At 42.5% G+C, this 21,472-nt stretch overlaps 1 protein-coding gene across 18 annotated transcripts in view; it reads right to left on the reverse strand.

Annotated features, from left to right (window-relative positions):
* Window positions 1-21,472, reverse strand: part of ADGRL3 (adhesion G protein-coupled receptor L3) — a 1,059,382-nt gene that overhangs the window by 28,832 nt on the left and 1,009,078 nt on the right. For 2 of the 18 annotated variants that reach the window (XM_040322559.1, XM_040322553.1), the window contains one exon: window positions 19,482-19,586. The exons of 12 other annotated variants lie outside the window; for them this stretch is intronic. In XM_040322559.1, coding sequence (XP_040178493.1) covers window positions 19,573-19,586 — 14 coding nt within the window. In that variant the 3' untranslated portion in view covers window positions 19,482-19,572. Of the gene's footprint in view, window positions 1-18,979; window positions 19,587-21,472 lie in introns of those variants that run through there. 4 more of the 18 variants (XM_040322555.1, XM_040322552.1, XM_040322550.1 and 1 more) reach the window with 3 other exon arrangements.

The following is a 21,472-nucleotide window of genomic DNA, read 5'->3' on the forward strand; positions in this document are numbered from 1 at the left end:
TACATTCACACACAAGTCCTTGATCTGTGCCAAGACCCAGGAGACTAATTACAAACTGTTATCAAGGTGGTACAGGACCCCGGCTCTCCTACACAAATTTTTCCGGCAACATCTGATCTGTGGTGGCGTTGCCGAGCGAACAGGTGAACACTAGTCCATGTATTCTGGTCTGAGCCGCTTTTGGAGAGTGGTGCGGGAGCTGGCCCAGAGGTTTATGGACAGCACTATACCAGACGATCCTGCTTTCTTTCTCCTACACGTGTCTAACATCCCAGAGAAGAAGTACAAAAGGTCTGTGATCAGACACCTGCTAGATGCGGCCAAGGCCTGCATTTCGGTTCATTGGAAAGCCACTCTTGGACTCTCGTCCTCACGGCACAGAACAGACAGCAAACATTCACTAACACGTGGCAGCCTTGGAATGTCTTCATCTTCTCGGCGGAGGGTCAAGCTTTGAAAGAACCCGCAGCTGAGGTGTGAATTGCGCTCTTCTGCAGATGCCACTTCGATTTCCCTCAGGGACCGTGCAGGCCCTATATACCAATGACCCAGGTGAATCCCACCGACATCCCATTCGCGGGAGACAGATTCCCCCCCCCCCCCGACTCCCACCCCCCCTCACAACCTCTCTCTACTCTCTGACCGCCTCTTTAATTTCCTTACTCTACCCCTACTCTACTTCTCTTCTATTTCTGATATTCCTCACCCCCGTGTTGGGGGGGTCTTCTTTGTCAAATAAAAAATTATGGGATCGGGCACATGGACCCTGACACCTAATACACATACTGATCGGCAGGTTGGCTCCCTCCTTTGTGTGGGAGTTCTCCATGCCTGACTGTCATGTTTTTATTGTACTCTGTAAAATACCATTGGTCTGTAAAATGCACTGTTATATGCCATGTTGGACCATGTCGGCTTTGTCCCTGTTATAAATAAAAAATTCCTGGGGCTGTGCCCATTCTCTAAAAGGCAAACACTTGAACTGGAAGTGACATCTCTACACTGCAAATCTCACATGCCTCTGGTGCTCGGCATTGATTGGTACATGGAAGTATGAGTCGGCCGGTTGATTGATACCAACTGGTCCTCCTGCTGAACTGTCCCTGCGACTGTCTGCATGGACTCCATCTTAGACCTCTTGGTGTATATGAACACATTTGATTCCTTCAAACTGAAACAGGCCAGAAGGCTCCTGCCTTAAGTACTAGAAAAACTGGGGAGAAAGGCCCACAGATGATTCTATGTTTCCGGGATCACTGGCATGATGGCCTTGTAGCAGTATGAAAATCTTGCAAACATTTTTTCTCTTCTGAGATCTGTTGAACATAAATTAAAGGAATTAGATAGTCAACTTTTGAATTTTCCATTGTACTCCCACCTGTCCTCTGGATCCTCCAGAAGAAGGCTGCAACCATCAATTTCGCTCAGGCCCCCTGGTCCCAACCGGAAGACACTGGTTGGACACAGCTGCAAAAGACTTTTCAGACTTCTTAGCAGCTTGCTCTGGACTTGATTTAATGTTAAAAGTAACTTTGTGACACCTCCACTGTGATCTGTTAAATCAGCAGCCTGTCCTATAAGGTTTGGCATCCTGCACCTTCTGAAGTTCAGTAGGCTTAAGTGAAGGATGGCGGCTTCCTCTTACTAGTTGTGGCCACGGTCCACATTTTTCCTCCTGTCATTCGCTTAGTTGAATTGTTCAGTGTTTGGCCAAACAATTACCTGCCGTTATAGGAAATGTCAAAGGCTTGTGTAGAACTTCCGCCTGTCCTCCAGAAGCATAACCATAATGCTCTTATAGCAGCGACTGAGTGCACCAGCGCTTGTAACAGGTCTACCAAAAGAATCAGCCAGAAGTCAGTTGCTAGATTCAACTCCTTCTGGAAACTATGCCAAATCTTGTAGTTTCCTGTGTTGAATGCAATACCACTTCTGAAGTTTATATAGCAAATTTAACTATGTTACTGATTGGCAGGCAAAATCTGTCACTGTATAGAGTCTGATGGCCAGATCGCCACAATTACTATGTTTCAGATGTGTTGCTGCATGAGTGTTTTTGATGCATTCTCAATGCGTTTTGCCACTTTCCAGATGTGTTCCATACAGAAGCAATGCAACATTCTACTTTTGTTGACTGCACTAGAATGCACTGTACTGGTGTGAACTAAGCAATTGGTATCCAAGTTAGACATTGTCCATGTGTTCTTGATGCAGAATAAAAACGCACTGGACTGCATCTGGTGTGAACAAGTCCACTCTCTCATCCATAGGATCTCTGAAGACAACCGAGTTATAAAAAGGCAAAGACACTTGCTGTCCCAGATACTAGAGGGCAGCATCCACCCCTGGAAGTGCAGCGCATAAACATACATACATATATACATACATCAGCCATCCAATTTGGATTAAGGAAAAGACCATCCTTCATTAATGAGCGATTTACGCTCAGCCATTATGGGAATCGACCATCCTTCATGAATTAGCGATTTACGCTCTATCGTTATGGGTGTTGCTTGTAGACGCCTTAATAGGTCTTAGAATTTTGCACAACCACATCCTTGTGAGACAACCTGTGCAATTTCATTCCTCTGCCACTGCAGACTGCATGCAGACCCAAAATGCACCCTGAGCTTGGCTAGGCATCTTCTATCATGCTGGATCCCATCCCTTCACATGGTATGTGGAAACAACTCCTTTAGAGTGTATTGACCACATGCTTAATGACTGTTAGGTGTCGTCATCCTGCAATCGTTTGCGGGTCTTATGCTTGCATATTGCATATTTTCCTTGGGCACTCTTTTAACCCCCTTAGCGGTAAACCCGAGCGTGACTCGGGGTAGGTTTCCAATGTTAGGATCAGTATCCCCGAGTCACGCTCAGGGTGGACGTGCAGAGGCGTGGCTTACCTTTCGCTGGATCCACAGGCAAGTTACTTACCTTGTCCCTGGATCCAGCGATGCCACCCCGCTGTGTGAGCGAGCGGGTCCTCCTCGCTCGATTCACAGTGTCCCCTTGTGCCGCCGATCTCCGTTCCCTGCGACGTTACGACGCACGGGGGCGGAGAACGGCGCCAAATTCAAAAAAGTAAACAAACACTTTACATACAGTATACTGTAATCTTATAGATTACAGTACTGTATGTAAAAAAATACACACCCCCCTTGTCCCTAGTGGTCTGCCCAGTGCCCTGCATGTACTTTTATAAAATAAAAAATGTCATTTCTGCCTAAAAACTGTAGATTGTCCAAAAGTGTCCCTTTATGTCAAAAATGGTTTTAGATCAGCTAGAAAACAGCGATAATAAATTATAATCACTTGCAGAAATGTGCGATAGCGATTTGTGGGGAAATTCGTCATAAAAAAAAAAATAATAATGACAGCGACAATTCTGCAACTGAGCAAATTTCAGTGCTTTTGAGTTGATTACATTATTGAATAATTTTTATTATAATTATATTATTATTTGTTATAATTATTTATAATTATTTATTATATTATAATTTATAATTTTGTTTTAAAAAAAAATCATACCCGGGATGCCTACAAGACTCTTGCTTGGTCAGATTTAAGTGAGTTATTTCTAAAAATTACAGGCCTACAGTATAAAACGCCAAATTTCCTTGCAAAATAATTGTACCGCTTTTGGTACGTAATTCCAGACAGAATCATACCGCCAGGGAGGTTAAGAACCATATCCCACGTCGCCCCCTCCTACCTTTGCTAATCTTCTGTGCCACTATTAGGTGTGGCAAGCTCATATTTGCACAAAAATATATGGAGAAAAGCATCTTACCTCTCACCAAAAAAACATGGAACAATGTCTTTTAAGACCCATAGGCCACTCACTTTAAAACATCAGCAGGTGAGTTTCAGGCAGTGCTTCCAAAGGCAGACAGCAGACAGTCAGAGTCTGAGACAAAAAACAGTCAGACCGTTAAACCCACAGAAGTACACAGCATAACAGGGGAGCCAGGACAGCACATCCAGAGACAGACAGGAGACTCAGACAGACTCCGAGGCAAGTCCTTTACCTGGCAGGGCTGCAGAGAGAGAGAGGGAGAGAAGGCCTCCCAACTGCAGACCTCCAAAATCATTTACCCTATTGCAAGGTGTCTGGTGGTTCCCATCCTGTGTCGCCCATCTTCCTGCCCCCTACACCATTCACAGCCCACTTTCAGACTGACAATAAAGCCAGGAGAGCAGTAAAGTGCACTGCCTATAAAAAGACAGGAAAAAAACAAAACAAAGGGAGAGACAATGATGACATTGCAGAGCTCATATAATACCACACCTGCACAATATATCAATGCTGTTAAGCATCATTTTGCCCGCGGCCTTGGCAAAAGGCACCCAGTTTTTAGAAAGCCTTACTTTCATCCTTCTGGGTCTTCCAACTCCATGAGAGGCTAAACATGGAGGGGTAGGTTTGGTAGGGAGGAATGCAGCAAACAAATGACTTACCAACAGCAATCAACAGGTGGCCTGGAGCATACCAAAAAAAGAACATCCTAGTTGGGGGAGGGGCTGTCTTTATAGTCAGCTAGATACAGGTGGTCATGTGGGGCTCCGGAGGAGGTGTTAACCTGTTGTGTACTGACGTGAGGTGGGCCAGGAAATGTAAGGGTGCAATCAGGGTGGCTAAGATAAAAACATGAAAGACACATAGCAGAGCAGAGCAAAAAAAAATCCCAAGTAATTCTTTAAGTATGTAAACAGTAAAAAAGGGAGGACAGACCATCTTGGTCCCATAAAGAATGAGGAAGGACATCTGGTTAGAGAGGATGTGGAGATGGCAAAGGTATTGAATTCATTCTTCTCCTCAGTCTTCACGAGGGAATCGGGGGCTTCAGTAACCAAAACTGCAGTGTTTATCCTCATAACACGCAAAGGTATTGAATTTATTCTTCTCCTCAGTCTTCACAAGGGAATCGGGGGGCTTCAGTAACCAAAAATGCAGTGTCTATCCCAGGCGAGGGCAAACTCCAGCTGTTTTGAAACTACAAGTCCCATGAGACATTGCAAGACCCTGACAATCACAGGCATGACTCCTAGAGGCAGAGGCATGATGGGACTTGCAGTTTCACCACAGCTGGAGGGCCGAGATATCCTCATGACACGCAAAGGTATTGAATTTATTCTTCTCCTCAGTCTTCACGAGGCAATCGGGGGGCTTCAGTAACCAAAAATGCAGTGTCTATCCTCATGACACGCAAAGGTATTGCATTTATTCTTCTCCTCAGTCTTCACGAGGGAATCGGGGGGCTTCAGTAACCTAAAATGCAGTGTCTATCCTCATGACACATCACAGGAAGCACCTCCATGGTAAACAGAGGACAGAATTAAAATTAGACTTGGGAAACTTAACATTAATAAATCACCAAGACCAGATGGCTTGTACCAGAGGGTACTTGGGGAACTCAGTCAAGTAATTGCCAGACCGCTGTTCCTAATTTTTACTGACAGTCTACTGACTGGAATGGTACCAGCTGATTGGAGAAAAGCCAATGAAGCACCAACATTTAAAATACAAAATACATCCCTGGGAATTACAGACCAGTTAGCCTAACATCAATAGAATGTAAGGTCTTGGAGCAGAAAGTAAGGGACTATATACAAGATATTAGTAATGAGAACGGTATCATTAGCAGTAATCAGCATGGATTCATGAAGAATCGTTCTTGTCAAACCAATGTATTAACCTTCTATGAGGAGGTGAGCTGCCATCTAGATAAAGACAAAAACAACATAAAAAGTCTGGCGCCAAAGGACAGGAATGTATGTGGCAATGGGAGAGATGCTAAAAAAGTCCTGCCAGTCCCCAATCAGCAGCTATATGGGAGAACACATCAGGAGGGATGTGATAACAACATATGCAAACAAAACAACCACATGAGGCTTGGAGCCGAAGGTGGCAATAGGCTCAAACAAGCTGGAATAGAAGCTGGGCTGGTGTCTCAAAATGCAAGGTAAGTGGAGGATAGCAGAACGGTGGATTGTTGAAGACGTTTTAGGCTGTATTCATGACAACGCGTGTCGGGGCGTGGCCCTTCATCAGGTCATCAGCTTCTATTCCGGCTTGTTTGAGCCTATTGCCACCTTCGGCTCCAAGCCTCGTTTTTGCCCACACTTCCTGGTATAGTCTGACGTCACGCCCGGGAAGCCCTGGTTCATATCGGAACAAGCTCGTATTGCTGGTTGGGTGATCTACCCATGGATTTACCGTGCATACACTTCATCTCCTCTATTTGGCTTCCTCCCTATCATCCATGCGGAGTTGTCTCCCCCTCACTTCCACCATGGGCTCAGTATAGAGGAGTCTTGAGGCTTGAGGTTTTCATCTACTGCAGCATACCCTTCTGTCATTTGGCGTGCTGCATGCCGGTAAAGGTACCTTCATATTGCTTTACAACCTGAGTGTCATTGTACCATCTACACAACGGAGGATTGTTTTGTTTTAAACTAAAGTTTTTATGGCAATAATAAATTCACTTTTTTATCATTTGATTGCCTTGGAATCCTTGTCCACATTATACTTGTACCCCTTTTTACAGCGCTTCCCTTGTGGTTGTTTTGTTGCACATCTAGATAAAGAAAGGCCTGTAGATGTGGTGTATCTGGATTTTGCAAAAGCATTTGACACAGTTCCCAATAAATGTTTATTGTACAAAATAAGGTCTGTTGGCATGGACCATAGGGTGAGTACATGAATTGAAAACTGGCTACAAGGGCGAGTTCAGAGGGTGGTGATAAATGGGGAATACTCAGAATGGTCAGGGGTGGGGTCCCCCAGGGTTCTGTGACGTGACCAATCCTGTTTAATTTGTTCATAAACGACATGGAGGATGGGGTAAGCAGTGCAATCTCTGTATTTGCGGACGATACTAAGCTAAGCAGAGCAATAACTTCTCCTCAGGATGTGGAAACCTTGCAAAAAGATTACAAAATAATGGGGTGGGCAACTACATGGCAAATAAGGTTCAATGTAAAAAAAAAGTAAAATAATGCATTTGGGTGGGAAAACTATGGAAGGATGTACTGGAAATGGAGTACAAAGAAGGGCAACAAAGCTAATAAAGGGACTGGAGGATATTAGTTATGAGGAAAGGTTGTGAGCACTGAACTTACTTACTTACTAAACTATGATTTCAATTTACAAATACCATACTGGTGACCCCACAATAGGGATAAAACTTTTTTTGCGGAAGGGAGTTTAACATGACACGTGGCCACTCTTTACTGTAAGAGCGGCAAGGATGTGGAATTCCCTTCCACAGGCAGTGGTCTCAGCGGAGGGAATCAATGGTTTCAAGAAACTATTAGATAAGCACCTGAACAACCACAACAAACGGGATGTACAAGGTAATACTGACATATAATCACACACATAGGTTGGACTTAATAGACTTGTGTCTTTTTTCAACCTCATCTACTATGTAACTGTATGTAACAGAGCTCAACTCTTTGAAATATTGTGGATGTAAGCTATCACGTCTAGCTGCTTTATTTATATTTTTGTCTATTTGTTTCAGATCATATCAGTGTTGAGACACTCCGATGCATTTGAAATTACGCTAATACAGTCCTTTATATTGTTCGTTGGTACCATCATTTTAGTTTTTATATAACACATAAAGCTCTCTCTTTGTCCATTGTGACCAACCCTGGCTATTATTTTGTCTCCCAGTTATTGTTTACAGTTTAAAGTAGCTGTGAAGCTTCAGTACATACTATATACATACAGCATTTAATAGTAGACCTTTTCAAAATCACTAGAAAATCCTAAAATTGCTTTCTCTATACCCTCTTTAAATGTTTTATTGTACCGTCATGTGACTGCATATCCCCAGCACAGCAACACTGAGTGGCTGGTGGGATATGTTATGTGATATGTGCAGTACAGGCTTGGGCTTAAAAGGGCTGAATATCAACTTTCAACAGTGTGAGGATGGGCAGGGGGCATGGCTACGGAGCAAACAGGCATGCTGTGTGCTTTTAAAGCATTCCGTTTTTTTGAACAAGAAGACATGGGATGCAAAATGACTACTCCTAGTACAGATCGGCATTAGTTTACAAGGAAGAACTGGCAACAAGGACTGTCAAGATCAACCCGGTTTTCTAAACATAAATCATACAACATGTAAAAAAAGAATGATGATATATGCACTTGCCTTTTGTAAACAGCGGACACAAACTTAGGAATATATTTTAAAATCTTAACTACTCATTTAGCCTAGGGGAAAGAAGAAAGATTTGAACTTACCTGATCTGTGCTCCAGTGGTGGACTGTCCTTTGGCATTGTTATGTCTAATGCAGGGTATGGACCCTGCATTGGATTTGATAATGTCAGAACCTGGAGCATGGAGTCCCTTAGACCTAAACAAGCATAGTAGTGTGGGCACAGCCAGGAACAATGTTTAAGTTTCCTGTAGTAGGGTGTTACGGTAACAAACACTTTAAATGGCATTATGCTAAGGTCACTATTACATATTTTTTCCTTTATATGAACATATTAAAAAGCTCTGCATTGTTTGTGATAAACAGATCCATATCCAGACCATTTAATGCATTTTTAAATACAGATACCACATTTGCTTTTTTGTCCATTCATTGGAACCATGACAACCACTGAGAAGTTTCTAAACATTTGAAACAATGGCTTAGCAATAGTTAACATATGTTCAATATCAGGTCTGCTACAAAACACAGCCACAGTCAATTAGCTTATGCTTATAAGGCTGGGTTCACACTATTTTGAATTGGATGCGGTTCCCTCCGCATCCAATTCACAATAGCAGGAGGTTTTGACTGGCTCTCTATGGAGTCGGTTCACATATCTCCGAAGCGGCTGTGGTGTGAATTTGCACAGGAGTCCTGTGCGTCTTTTGGTCCGTTTCAGTTCTGAATTCAGCCCAAAATTCGGGCTGAAATTTGACCTGAAATGGTGAAAGGGGAAACACCTGACCCCTGTTGTGAGCTGTATGCGAAAATAGTGTGAACCCAGCCTAAGGTTCCAGGTCTATTCATAGTTATTCTACCAGAAATAGCCTTGAATTCAGGTGCAGCCCCATCAGCTGTCACTAGAATGAGCACTGAGGGGCAGATCCTCAAAGATCTGCACCGGCGCAGCGTATCTGAGATACGCTACGCCGCTGTAACTTACCTGGCTTTGGTTTGAATCCAGAAAGAATTTGCGGAGGCGTATTGTATTTCTCGCGGCGTAAGGGCGCGGAATTCAAATGCGGCGAGTAGGGGGCGTGTTTCATTTAAATGAAGCGCGTCCCTGCGCTGAACGAACTGCGCATGCCCCGCCTATCAAAACTCCCAGGGTGCATTGCTTCAAATGACGTTGCAAGGACGTCATTGTTTTTGTCGTGAACGTAAATGGCGTCCAGCCCCATTCACGGACGACTTACGCAAACGACCAAACATTTTCAAAATTATACGCGGGAACGACGGCCATACTTAACATTGAGTATGCCACCAGATAGCAGCTTTAACTATACGCCGGAAAAAGCCGAACGGAAAAGACGTAAAAGAATGCGACGGCCGGACGTACGTTCGTGGATCGTCGGAAAAAGCTAATTTGCATACTCGACGCAGATTACGACGTGAACGCCACCCTAATGGCGTACTAAGGCGTACGCCTGTCGGATCTAACACAGATGCCGTCGTATCTTGTTTGGTGGATACCAAAACAAAGATGCGACGCGCAAAATTTGAAATTACGCGGCGTATCAACAGATACGCCGGCGTAATTTCTTTGAGGATCTGCCCCTGAATCTATATGCTGGGCCACAAATAACAGCAAAATTACTAGCAGTCCTGTTTCTTGAATCACCAAGCAGAACCTCCACCAGCCAATGAGCTATTGGACAAATAGAATGTTCACATTGCAAAAGTTGCGCTTTGCAAAGACATTTGCCCCAGAGCTCAGAGACTGTGGTGAAATTGTACTTTGCAAAGATTACCCAATCACGTCCAAGGAAAAAAAAAAAAAAGCTTTTTTTGCTTGCACATGATTGGATGAGTGAAACTAAGCAGAGCATCTGCTCATTCGCTAAGCTCTAGGGCAAGTTCCTTTGAAAAGTGAGCAGCCTAATTACTTTTACCAAATCACCCACCCTTATCTCTTTGCTGTAAGTTCTTCAGCAACATACAGCAAAATTGCTGCAGCATTCCACCATGATTCCATGTCCAGGAAAGTGTGTTTGTCAATCAAAATATAACTTTTTTTTCAGAGGTAAAATACTGTGCAAGAAAAAAAGATAGCACTGATAACTACAGGATTGCAGTGAAACACTGAAGGGGCATAAGGACATCAAGATATTGCAAATAAGAGATATACAAAAGCAAATTATTCACAGGGTGCACCCATTCTGACTGGTCACCTTTTCATGACGTTCCATCCCTCTTCAATCTTCAGGAATCCGCCACTGGACAAGCAGTAAAAGGTGTTGATGTCCCTGTGTATTTATTTAAGCGCTTAAACATTTTGATTTTTTTTTACTAACTCAGTTATCAGGTTTTTTTTTTTTAGGGTGGGGGGGAGGGGCAAAAGGTGGGGACAGCTGTGCCTGTATTACTGTTTTTAGTTTTAGATTAACAATGGCATCAATAGAAACTGGTAAAAATGTGGTTTGTACCATGAAAGAGGGAGAGTCACACAGCCATGGTTTAAATCCCATTAACAAGAAACTGATCTTTGAAATGAAAAATAAGACTGGTCATACATTGTACAATTTTCCTTTAGATTTACCAAAACCGTATAATATGAGGTCAAACCTAAACCTAGAGCCTTTCAATTTGTATGCAATCAGGAGGACAATTGCATTTTGTCTAAAGTGTTCCAAAACTAACAGGCTGAAATCTCCCCTTTTTCACACAATGGGGTTTATTTACTAAAACTAGAGAGTGTAAAATCTGGTGCAGCTGTGGATGGTAGCCAATCTAACTTCAGCTTGTTAAATTAAGCTTTGACAAAAAAACTGGAAGCTGATTGGTTTCTATACTGTACAGTGCTACACCAGATTTTGCACTCTCCAGTTTTGGTAAATCATCCCCTATGACTCACAGAAAGACCTGTGTTGGTAGCAGAGTTTTTTTTTTAAATCTTGCACTGTAATTCCTCGTACACACGATCAGTTTTCCTGACAAGAAAAGTGCGATGTGAGGTTTTTGTCAGGAATTCCGACCGTGTGTATGCTCCATCACATTTTTTCTGGCAGTTTTCCTGCTAAGACAAGATTGAGAGCAGGATCTCAATTTCCGTGACAGGAAAAATTCCTATCGCGAATCACGGTATGCAATTACGACTCAAAAAATACCCGCGCATGCTCAGACTCAAGCAGAAGAGCAGAACTGCCTATTGAACTTCATTGATCTCGGCTCATCGTACGTGTTGTACGTCACTGCGTTTTTGATGTTCGGAATTTCAGCCAAGATTAGTGTGACAGTGTGTATGCAAGACAAATTTCAGCCGTTTTCCTGGTGAAAAAAAATGCGGGATTCCTGTCGGAAAACCTGATCATGTGTACGAGGCATAATGGGGAAACTTTATCCAACTGCTGATTCTGCTCTATAGCATTTTTACTTCTACAAGGCAGCAGTGCTGCGCAGGATTAGATGTACTGTATATACATGATTCTGCATTTCCAGGTATTAGGAGTGAGTGTGCGCCTCCGGAGGCTTGCTCTTGCTGCGGTTCTACACAGCAGGAGCTGATCAGCGGGTCCCGCGGACCCGATGTCTGCCGGCACCCGCTGATCATTCAGGACACAAGGCAGATCTCCATTATGTCAGTAAGGAAGGAATGGATCATGTGTTCCTGCAAACACAGATCTATGCCTGTCCCTAGTGCAAGCACCTTCCCAACTACAGTAACACACCAGCTAGGCACACAGTTAACCCTTTGATCGCCCCTGATGTTAACACCTTCTCAGGCAGTGTTTAGTACAGTGACAAATTGTTAGCACTGATCACTGTATTTGTGTCACTGGTCCCCAAAAAAAGTGTCAAAATAGTCAGTTAGGCCCAGATTCACAAAGCACTTACGCCGACGTATAACAAGTTACGCCGACGTAAGTGCAAATGTGTGCCGTCTATCTGTGCGCCAGACCCACAAACAGACATGCGCCTAAAACCAGGCTACACCCCGCTGACGTAGCTTGCTCACGCCGGCGTAGGGTAGGCGCACATTTAGGCTGGGCGCATGGTGCCGCTCCCATTGATTAGCCATTCAAACAAGCAAATGAGGGAAATATGGCGATTCACGAACGTGCGTGTGCCCGGCGCATGCTACGCGATATGCGCGTAAAGTTATTCCCCATAAAGGAGGTGCAACCCGGCAACAGACATGCAAGGTCTGCACCAGGGAACACAAGCCGGCGTATTGTGCGTTGGACGTGTGTCTGGCTGGGCATACGTTATGTTCATGGCGTACGCAGTGATCCAGCATAGCTTAGGCTGTTTTGCCGGTGTGGTTGTGAGCAGGCGCATGGGGTTGTGTCCACGTCACGGCGCATGGGCAGTTCGTGATATGTACCTGTCTGGCGCTCGGCCCATCATTTGCATGGGGTCACGCCTCATTTGCATGGGTTCACGCCCACTTCCACCTACGCCGACGTGCGCCTTCGAAACCCACGCCACGCTGGCGCAACGTTGGGAGCACTGGCTTGCTGAATGCAATGCTTGCCTCTCTGCGCTGAGTTGCCGTAGCGTACAGTGTTTGCTCTACGGCGGCGTAATGTGCGCCTGCTCTCTGTGAATCTGGGCCTTAGTGTCCAATTAGTCTGCCGCAATATCGCAGTCCTGCTATAAGTCGCTCATCGCTGCCATTACTAGTAAAAAAAAAAAAAATTCCATAAATATATCCTATAGTTTGTAGATGCTATAACTTTTGCTCAGACAAATCAATATACGCTTATTGGGATTTTTTTACCAAAAATATGTAGCAGAATACACATTGGCCTAAATTAATTTTTTTATATTTTTTTTTACGGGATATGTTTTATAGCAGAAAATAAAAAATAATTGTTTTTTTCTTTTCAAAATTTTTTCTTTTTGTTTATAGCGCAAAAAATAAAAAATTCAGAGGTGATCAAATCACCACCAAAAACAACATTTCTTTTTTGGTACAGTGTTGCACGACCGTTCAATTGTCAGTTAACCTCCTGGTCTGACTCGGGGTGAGATTTTTGGGCTAGGATCGGTAACCCCGAGTCAGACTCGGGCTCGCCTCGCTGGATGTACAGGGAGTTTTACTTACCTTGTCCCTGGATCCAGCGATGCCACCGCGCTGTGTGAGCGAGCGGGACCTCGCTCGATTCACACAGTGCCTCCGTGTGACGCCGATCTCCGTTCCCTGCGACGTTACGACGCACGGGGACGGAGAACGGCGCCAAATTCAAAAAAGTAAACAAACACTATACATACAGTATACTGTAATCTTATAGATTACAGTACTGTATGTAAAAAAAACACACCCCCCTTGTCCCTAGTGGTCTGTCCTGTGTCATGCATGTCATTTTATATAATAAAAACGTTTCTTTCTCCCTGCAAACTGTAGATTGTCCATAGCAACCAAAAGTGTCCCTTTATGTCAAAAATAGTTTTAGATCAGCTAAAAAACAGCGATAATAAATTATAATCACTTGCAGAATTGTGCGATAGCGATTTGTGGGGAAATTCGTCATAAAAAAAAAAAAATAATGACAGCAACAATTCTGCAACTGAGCAAATTTCAGTGATTTTGATTTGATTACATTATTGAATAATTTTTATTATAATTATATTATTATTTGTTATAATTATTTATAATTATTTATTATATTATAATTTATAATTTTGTTTTTAAAAAAATGTCATACCCGGGATGCCTATTAGAAGCTTGTTTGGTCAGATTTAAGTGAGTTATTTCTAAAAATGACAGACCTACAATATAAAACGCCAAATTTCCTTGCAAATAATGGTACCGCTTTCAGCATGTTTTTTCTGAAAGAATCATACCGCCAGGGAGGTTAAATGAATGCAGTGCCCTATAGCAAAAAATGGCCTGGTTAGGAAGGGGGGTAAATCTTTCCGAAGTTAAATTGGCTATACAAAGCTTTTTTTTTTGTCTGTATCACTTTTGGCATTTTGCCCAGTGACAACCAAAGCACTTATGTGAAATGAACTCTCTATTTTACCTCTCTGGAAAGTATTCTTCATTTATTCCAAAATAAATTCACTATAGAGCCTGGCCCCAGCTCCAAAGGAGAATATAGAGAATTCACTGCAGAGATGGGGGAAGTTAGTCCAGCTTACGTCAATACTTTGAGGGCCCATTCACACTATTGCGTCCATTTTGCATAGCTCCCAACTGTCCCTGATTTGGAACAAAGTCCCTCTGTCTCTCTTTTCTCTTAGTGGTCTGATCTATAAAGTTGTATAGGAAAAGCACTATTGTCTATCAAAAAGTGTTTCCCAGTGCTAAACGTTTCATCCAATTTCTAAATTGCTGCATTTGTAAATTTCAAAAGCTAATATAAAGGAATAATAGTAGTAAAAAAGCACTCGTGTGTTTAACCAAAGAGTTTTTTTTGTACAATTCTCCTTTAAGGGGGCTTGGCAGTAGGTGTGTCCTATGCCTGCATACTTTTGCTAAAAGGTGTCCCTTGTTCTCATCTCAGAAAGTTGGGAGGTATGTTTTAGCGCACATATGTTAATATGGGCAGGGACTGATGTGAATGAACAATATACTGTATATGTAAAGAACTGTGTAAATTTATAGCACTATATACAGTCATGGCCAAAATTGTTGGCACCCCAGAATTTTTTCCAGAAAATCAAGTATTTCTCACAGAAAAGTATTGCAGTAACACATGTTTTGCTATACACATGTTTATTCCCTTTGTGTGTGTTGGAACAAAACAAAAAAAAGCAAATTGGACATAATGTCACACAAAACTCCAAAAATGGGCTGGTCAAAATTCTTGGCACCCTTTCAAAATTGTGGATAAATACTGGGGCAAGTAACAGGTGTGGGCAAAATAAAAATCACACCTGAAAGCAGATAAAAAGTAGAGAAGTTCACTTAGCCTTTGCATTGTGTGTCTGTGTGTGCCACACTAAGCATGGACAACAGAAAGAGGAGAAGAGATGGTGGATAAGCAGCCCCAAGTTCCAAAGAAATTCAAGCTGTCCTTCAGGCTCAGGGAGCAACAGTGTCAGCGCCAACTATCCGTCGACATTTAAATGAAATTAAGCGCTATGGCAGGAGACCCAGGAGGACCCACTGCTGACACAGAGACATAAAAAAGCAAAACTACTAAATGTACTTGAGTAAGCCAAACTCCTTCTGGGAAAACGTCTTGTGGACAGATGAGACCAAGATGGAGCTTTTTGGTAAAGCACATCATTCTACTGTTTACCGAAAACGGAATGAGGCCTACAAAGAAAAGAACACAGTACCTACAGTGAAATATGGTGGAGGTTCAATGATGTTTTGGGGTTGTTTTGCTGCCTCTGGCACTGGGTGCCTTGAATGTGTGCAAGGCATCATGAAATATGAGGATTACCAAAGGATTTTGGGTCGCACTGTAGAGCCCAGTGTCAGAAAGCTGGGTTTGCATCCGAGATCTTGGGTCTTTCAGCAGGACAATGACCCCAAACATACGCCAAAAAGCACCCAGAAATGGATTTCAACAAAGTGCTGGAGAGTTCTAAAGTGGCCAGCAATGAGTCCAGATCTAAATCCCATTGAACACCTGTGGAGAGATCTGAAAATTGCTGTTGGGAAAAGGCGCCCTTCCAATAAGATAGACCTGGAGCAGTTTGCAAAGGAAGAGTTGTCCAAAATTCCGGGTGAGAGGTGTAAGAAGCTTATTGATGGTTATAGGAAGCGACTGGTTTCAGTTATTTTTTTCAAAGGGTGTGCAACCAAATATTAAGTTAAAGGGTCACTAAAGGAAAAAAATTTTTTTGCTGAAATTACTGTTTATTGGGTATAGAGACATAAAAGTTAACTGATTCATTTTAAAAATGATTAAAAATTGAATGTAATCTATCATATAATGTGCCTCTAGTTTCACTTTCGGTTTTAAAGGTACATACATGAAGTTCCGGGTGAGAGGTGAGTCGGGAAGACTCACAGAACAAAAACAAACCAGGGCAGTGTTTTGTTTTTAAAATGAATCTGATTGGTTCTGGGGAGTTTTAGACACACAGTAATCACAGCTTAGACCACCGTGAAAATCTCCCAGTACCATGGTTATAAGGAAACAGGCAACCAGGAAGTGTGGAGATCAGAGCAGAATTACAGCTACTTCAAAGCAAAAACGAACAGAGGACATGAAACCAGTACTGCAGTAAGGTAAAGGAAGCTATTTAGCTAAAAAAAATAATTCCTTTAGTGACCCTTTAAGGGTGCCAAGAATTTTGACCAGCCCATTTTTGGAGTTTTGTGTGACATTATGTCCAATTTGCTTTTTTTCCTCCCTTTTTTTGTTTTGTTCCAATACACACAAATAGCCAGATTCAGGTAGACGTGCCTATCTTTAGGCGGGCATAGCGCATCTTAAATACGCTATGCCGCCGTAAGTTAGAGAGGCAAGTACAGTATTCACAAAAACTTGCGTCCTAAGTTACGGCGGCGTAGTGTAAATGGGCCGGCGTAAGCGCGCGTAATTTAAAGTAGGCTGTAGTGGGCGTGTTGTATGCTAATGAATTGTGACCTCACAAAAATGACGCGCCTAACAAACGGCGCATGCGCCGTCCGTGAACGTATCCCAGTGCGCATGCTCAAAATCACGTCGCAAATAGTCAATGCTTTCGATGTGAACGTAACCTACGCCCAGCCCCATTCTGAATCGACTTACGCAAACTACGTAAACGACGTGAAATTTGACGGCTGTCCCGACGTCCATACTTAACATTGGCTGCGCCATCTTTTTGGTGGTTTATCTTTACGCCTGAAAACGCCTTACGTAAACTGCGTATCTTACATGCGACGGGCGTGCGTACGTTCGTGAATAGGCGTATCTTGACCATTTGCATATTCTCGGCGTGAATCGACGTACACGCCCCTAGCGGCCAGCGTAAATATGCAGCTAAGATACGACGGCGTAGGAGACTTACGCCGGTCGTATCTTAGCAACAGAGAAGCGTATCTCAATTTGAGCATACGCTTTAAGATACGACGGCGCAGATTCGGACTTACGACGGCGTATCTACTGATACGCCATCGTAAGTCTTTGTGAATCTGCCTAATAGGGAATATACTTGTGTATAGCAAAACATGTGTTACTGCAATATCTTTTCTGGTTTTCTGGAAATATTTCTAGGGTGCCAAAAAGTACCTTTAATAAGTAAAATAAATATATGTGTTACTTTAAGGCATCCCATTGATTTAAATGAGCTGCCTACTGTACCAAAAAAGGTGTATGTAGCATTTTTGGTAGCACATTTTAGTGCATTGCCTTGCAATGTGTTGTAATGCAAACCTGTTGGCAAAGTGTTTTTAGGGTGCCAGAATGACACCAATGCATGTTACAGCAGCTCAATAGTATAAAAGGGCAGTGATTGTTATGGCGAAAAGAAGTGGTACTTAACAGAGTATCTTTTTCTGTTGTATCCTAGTAGCAGTACTATCTTTCACCTATATTATTTTTTCCCACACTGTTTAATACACTCATGCTTGACCACGCTTCGTTACCAAGAGGCTGAGTTGAATGCAATGTCACTTCTATAGTTGCTCTCTGTGCAGCAATTTAACATTTTAATTGTGTGTTTTAGCTAACTTTTCATAATAATCTGAAGCATCGCTACTTACAGCAACAGAACATCTTTTGACAGATGTGATTGAATGTCCTACTCTGTGCCACATTTGCATATGTATATATATATATATATATATATATATATATATATATATATATATATATACACACACGCTATATTACCAAAAGTATTGGGATGCCTGCCTTTACACACACATGAACTTTAATGGCATCCAATATTGATTTGACCCACCCTTTGCAGCTATAACAGCTTCAGCTCTTCTGGGAAGGCCGTCCACACGGTTTACGAGTGTGTCTATGTGAATGTTTGACTATTCTTCCAGAAGTGCATTTGTGAGGTCAGGCACTGATATTGGACGAGAAGGCTTGGCTTGCAGTCTCTGCTCTAATTCATCCCAAAGGTGTTCTATCCGGTTGAGGCCAGTCAAGTTTTTCCACCCCAAACTCGCTCATCCATGTCTTTATGGACCTTGCTTTGTGCACTGGTGCTGTCATGTCATGTTGGAACAGGAAAGGGCCATCCCCTGACGCCTTAAGAGTTCACTTCACTGGAACTAAGGAAAAGCCCAACCCCTGAAAAACAACCCCACACCATAATCTCCATTCCAAATGATTTGGACCAGTGCAGAAAGCAAGGTCCACAAAGCTATGGATGAGCGAGTTTGGGGTGGAGAAACTTGAATAGCCTGCACAGAGCACTGACCTCAACCTGATAGAACCGCTTTGGGATGAATTAGAGTTGAGACTGCGAGCCAGGCCTTCTCGTCCAACTTCAGTGCCTGACCTCACAAATGCACATCTGGAAGAATGGTCAAACATTCCCATAGACACACTCCAAAACCTTGTGGACAGCCTTCACAGAAGGGTTGAAGCTATTATAGCTACAAAGGGTGGGCCAACTCAACATTGAACCCTACTGACTAAGACTGGGATGCCATTAAAGTTCATGTGCGTGTAAAGGTAGGTGTCCCAATACTAGTAATATAGAGTGTATATATATATATATATATATATATATATATACCCATAAAATGTTCTCATGTATATCATTATGTGTGTGTGTGTGTGTATGTACGCTTTGCTAAGAAAAGACTGTGCTATTTTTCCAAATTACTTTCAATGATCAACCTCCAAAAACAGGACATATAACTAATGTTGAATGGTACATTGATTTCTAAAAGAAAACAATAATTATTAAAGTATATTGTTAGCAGATAGGAAACACATTTTACTGATTAGTGATCCCCACAAAACACAAAGTGAAAAACATAAGACTTTAAAACAAATTAAAAAAAAAGTTGAAGAGTCCTTCAATTTGTAGTTTTCAGCCTTCATGCTAAAATTGTAGGTTTAGATTGTTTTATTGTATTCCAAAAAAGCCACTGTAAAGTAGAAAGTCCGCTAGATGAGTATAGTGTGCTCAAACAGGCTGCATATATCCAGGTCAGTGATTGTCACTACACAAAGTCATTTTTGATGTCTTACAAATTCAAACAAGACTAAAAATGATACAAATCCCATAAGGCAGTACAACCATCAGGTGTATTATATTGGTAGTAAAGCAGACTCTCCAGAGTAAACCAGAGGCTACAAAAAACATATGATGCTTTAAAAGCTGTTGTAAGTCTTCCTGGGAATAAACCAGAGGCTGCCCAACCAATCCTTACGTATTACAGTTGTATAGGTGTGTTGAAGGCGCTGCTGATTCTGTCGGAGACTTCAGAGGTCCTTAGTGTACTGTATTCAGAAAAGTCTTTACCGACCTTATGACAACTGAAAGGCTCCTTGACCTTGGTCTTATTCAGTATTACCTGCAGGCATAAATTTGGAGTCCATCAGAGTAGCGTGTTAGAGGGGGTTACGTTATGGCAGATAATTACAATCTGCATTTACACAAATACTGTGGATCATCAACCAGAGACAAAAGATGAGACTAAGGACTCAAGAGTCAGCTTTTTGATTTACCATTAATCATACAGACAGCAATTTAATATTTTACTATAACAATTTAATTTTAATGAATAACTAAAAAATGCTGTTAGAATTACTTTTTCGATTGTATCTCTGATGAGGAGTGGGTTATTAAATGTCCACTATGGGTTTGCTTGGCAATCAAGTGGTTTAAAAAAAAAAGCACTGGGTACCGCTTTTCTATTTTTTTCATTACTTTGGGGCATGTCTGGTAGTCTAATGTACTTACCAGTATCAGTTGATCCTATCTTCTCTACTGTTTTTTCTAGAACTCCTGGATTTTTGTCTGTCTTTTAGTTTTAACCTTGACACTGTTACATGATGTCAGGTTATGCGACAACTTCTGATATTTTGGAAAAGAAAAGGCTTGTCACCCTCAGCTGAAGCAATCAATAATAGGTTCATGTTGGTGGTGGTCTAGTCTTAACAGAAGAGAAAGTGACTGCTGTGGGAGGCTTGGCTTCTACTATGTCACCAATGATTGCTGTGTAAGAGGGAGGAGAGGGTTATTGGACCTGTACAAACAGCTACTGCACATAAGTTACATTTTGGATGTTATGTATGCTCCCCATTCCATTCATTTTTGGGGGGTTCAAAGAATTCAAAACAATGCTTTTTAGTTGCATAGTCATATTTATATTAGATCATAGGTTTATATGATCATTTATATTATATCATATCCCAGTTTAGTAAACATCCACACAGGAATACATTTACATATTGTACTCAAATTATGAACTATTCTATCAGTTTGGATTTACATCTGCAGAGCTGCTCGTTCTTAGAGCTGGTTCACAGCCGCCTGACAAGTTGCGGCCCGCTCTATTTCGACTCAGCCGCCTGACAAGTTGCGGCCCCCTCTATTCAATGGAACCGTTCTAATAGGAGCGACGCAAGTAAAAAGGTTCTTGTACGACTTTGGGGGCGACTCGGGGCGACTTGCATTGACTTCAATACAGAAGTCATTTTGCAAGTTGCCTCTCAAGTCGTCTTGAGATCGCCTTGCCGAGTCGCCCCCAAAGTCGTGCCGCCTGTGTGTGAACCGGCTCTAAGTGTTACTTCAAGGCAAACAGCATGGCATTTCTAATAATGTTTTTGGTCCTAGCTAAGAGTGTGATCTTCTCCTATAATCGGTTGTACAATTTAATGTTTGTTGCTTACAAGTTAAAATCCATGGGCCAGATTCAGATAGGAGATACGACGGCGTATCTTCTGATACGCCGTCGTATCTCTAAGGCCGGCCGGTCGTATCTATGTGACTGATTCAGAGAATCAGTTACGCATAGATATCCCTAAGATCCGACAGGTGTAACTGTGTTACACCGTCAGGTCTTAGGCTGCAATTCCAGGCCGGCCGCTAGGTGGCGCTTCCGTATCTTTTACGCGTCGAATATGCAAATGAGTAGTTACGCCGATTCAGAAACGAACGACAGCCCGGCGCATTTTTTTACGCCGTTTGCGTTCGGCTTTTTCCGGCGGAAAGTTACCCCTGCTATATGAGGGGTATGTGCGGCGTATCCTATGTTAAGTATGGCCGTCGTTCCCGCGCCAAGTTTTGAAATTGTTATGTCGTTTGCGTAAGTCGTTTGCGAATACGGCCGGACGTAATTTATGTTAACATCGAAACCTTGCGACGTCATTTGGAGCAATGCACGCTGGGAAATTTTGCGGACTGCGCATGCGCAGTTCGTTCGGCGCAGGGACGCGCCTGATTTAAATATTATAC

The sequence above is a fragment of the Rana temporaria genome, chromosome 1, assembly GCF_905171775.1.
Source record: "Rana temporaria chromosome 1, aRanTem1.1, whole genome shotgun sequence".
Classification (NCBI taxonomy): Eukaryota; Metazoa; Chordata; class Amphibia; order Anura; family Ranidae; genus Rana; species Rana temporaria.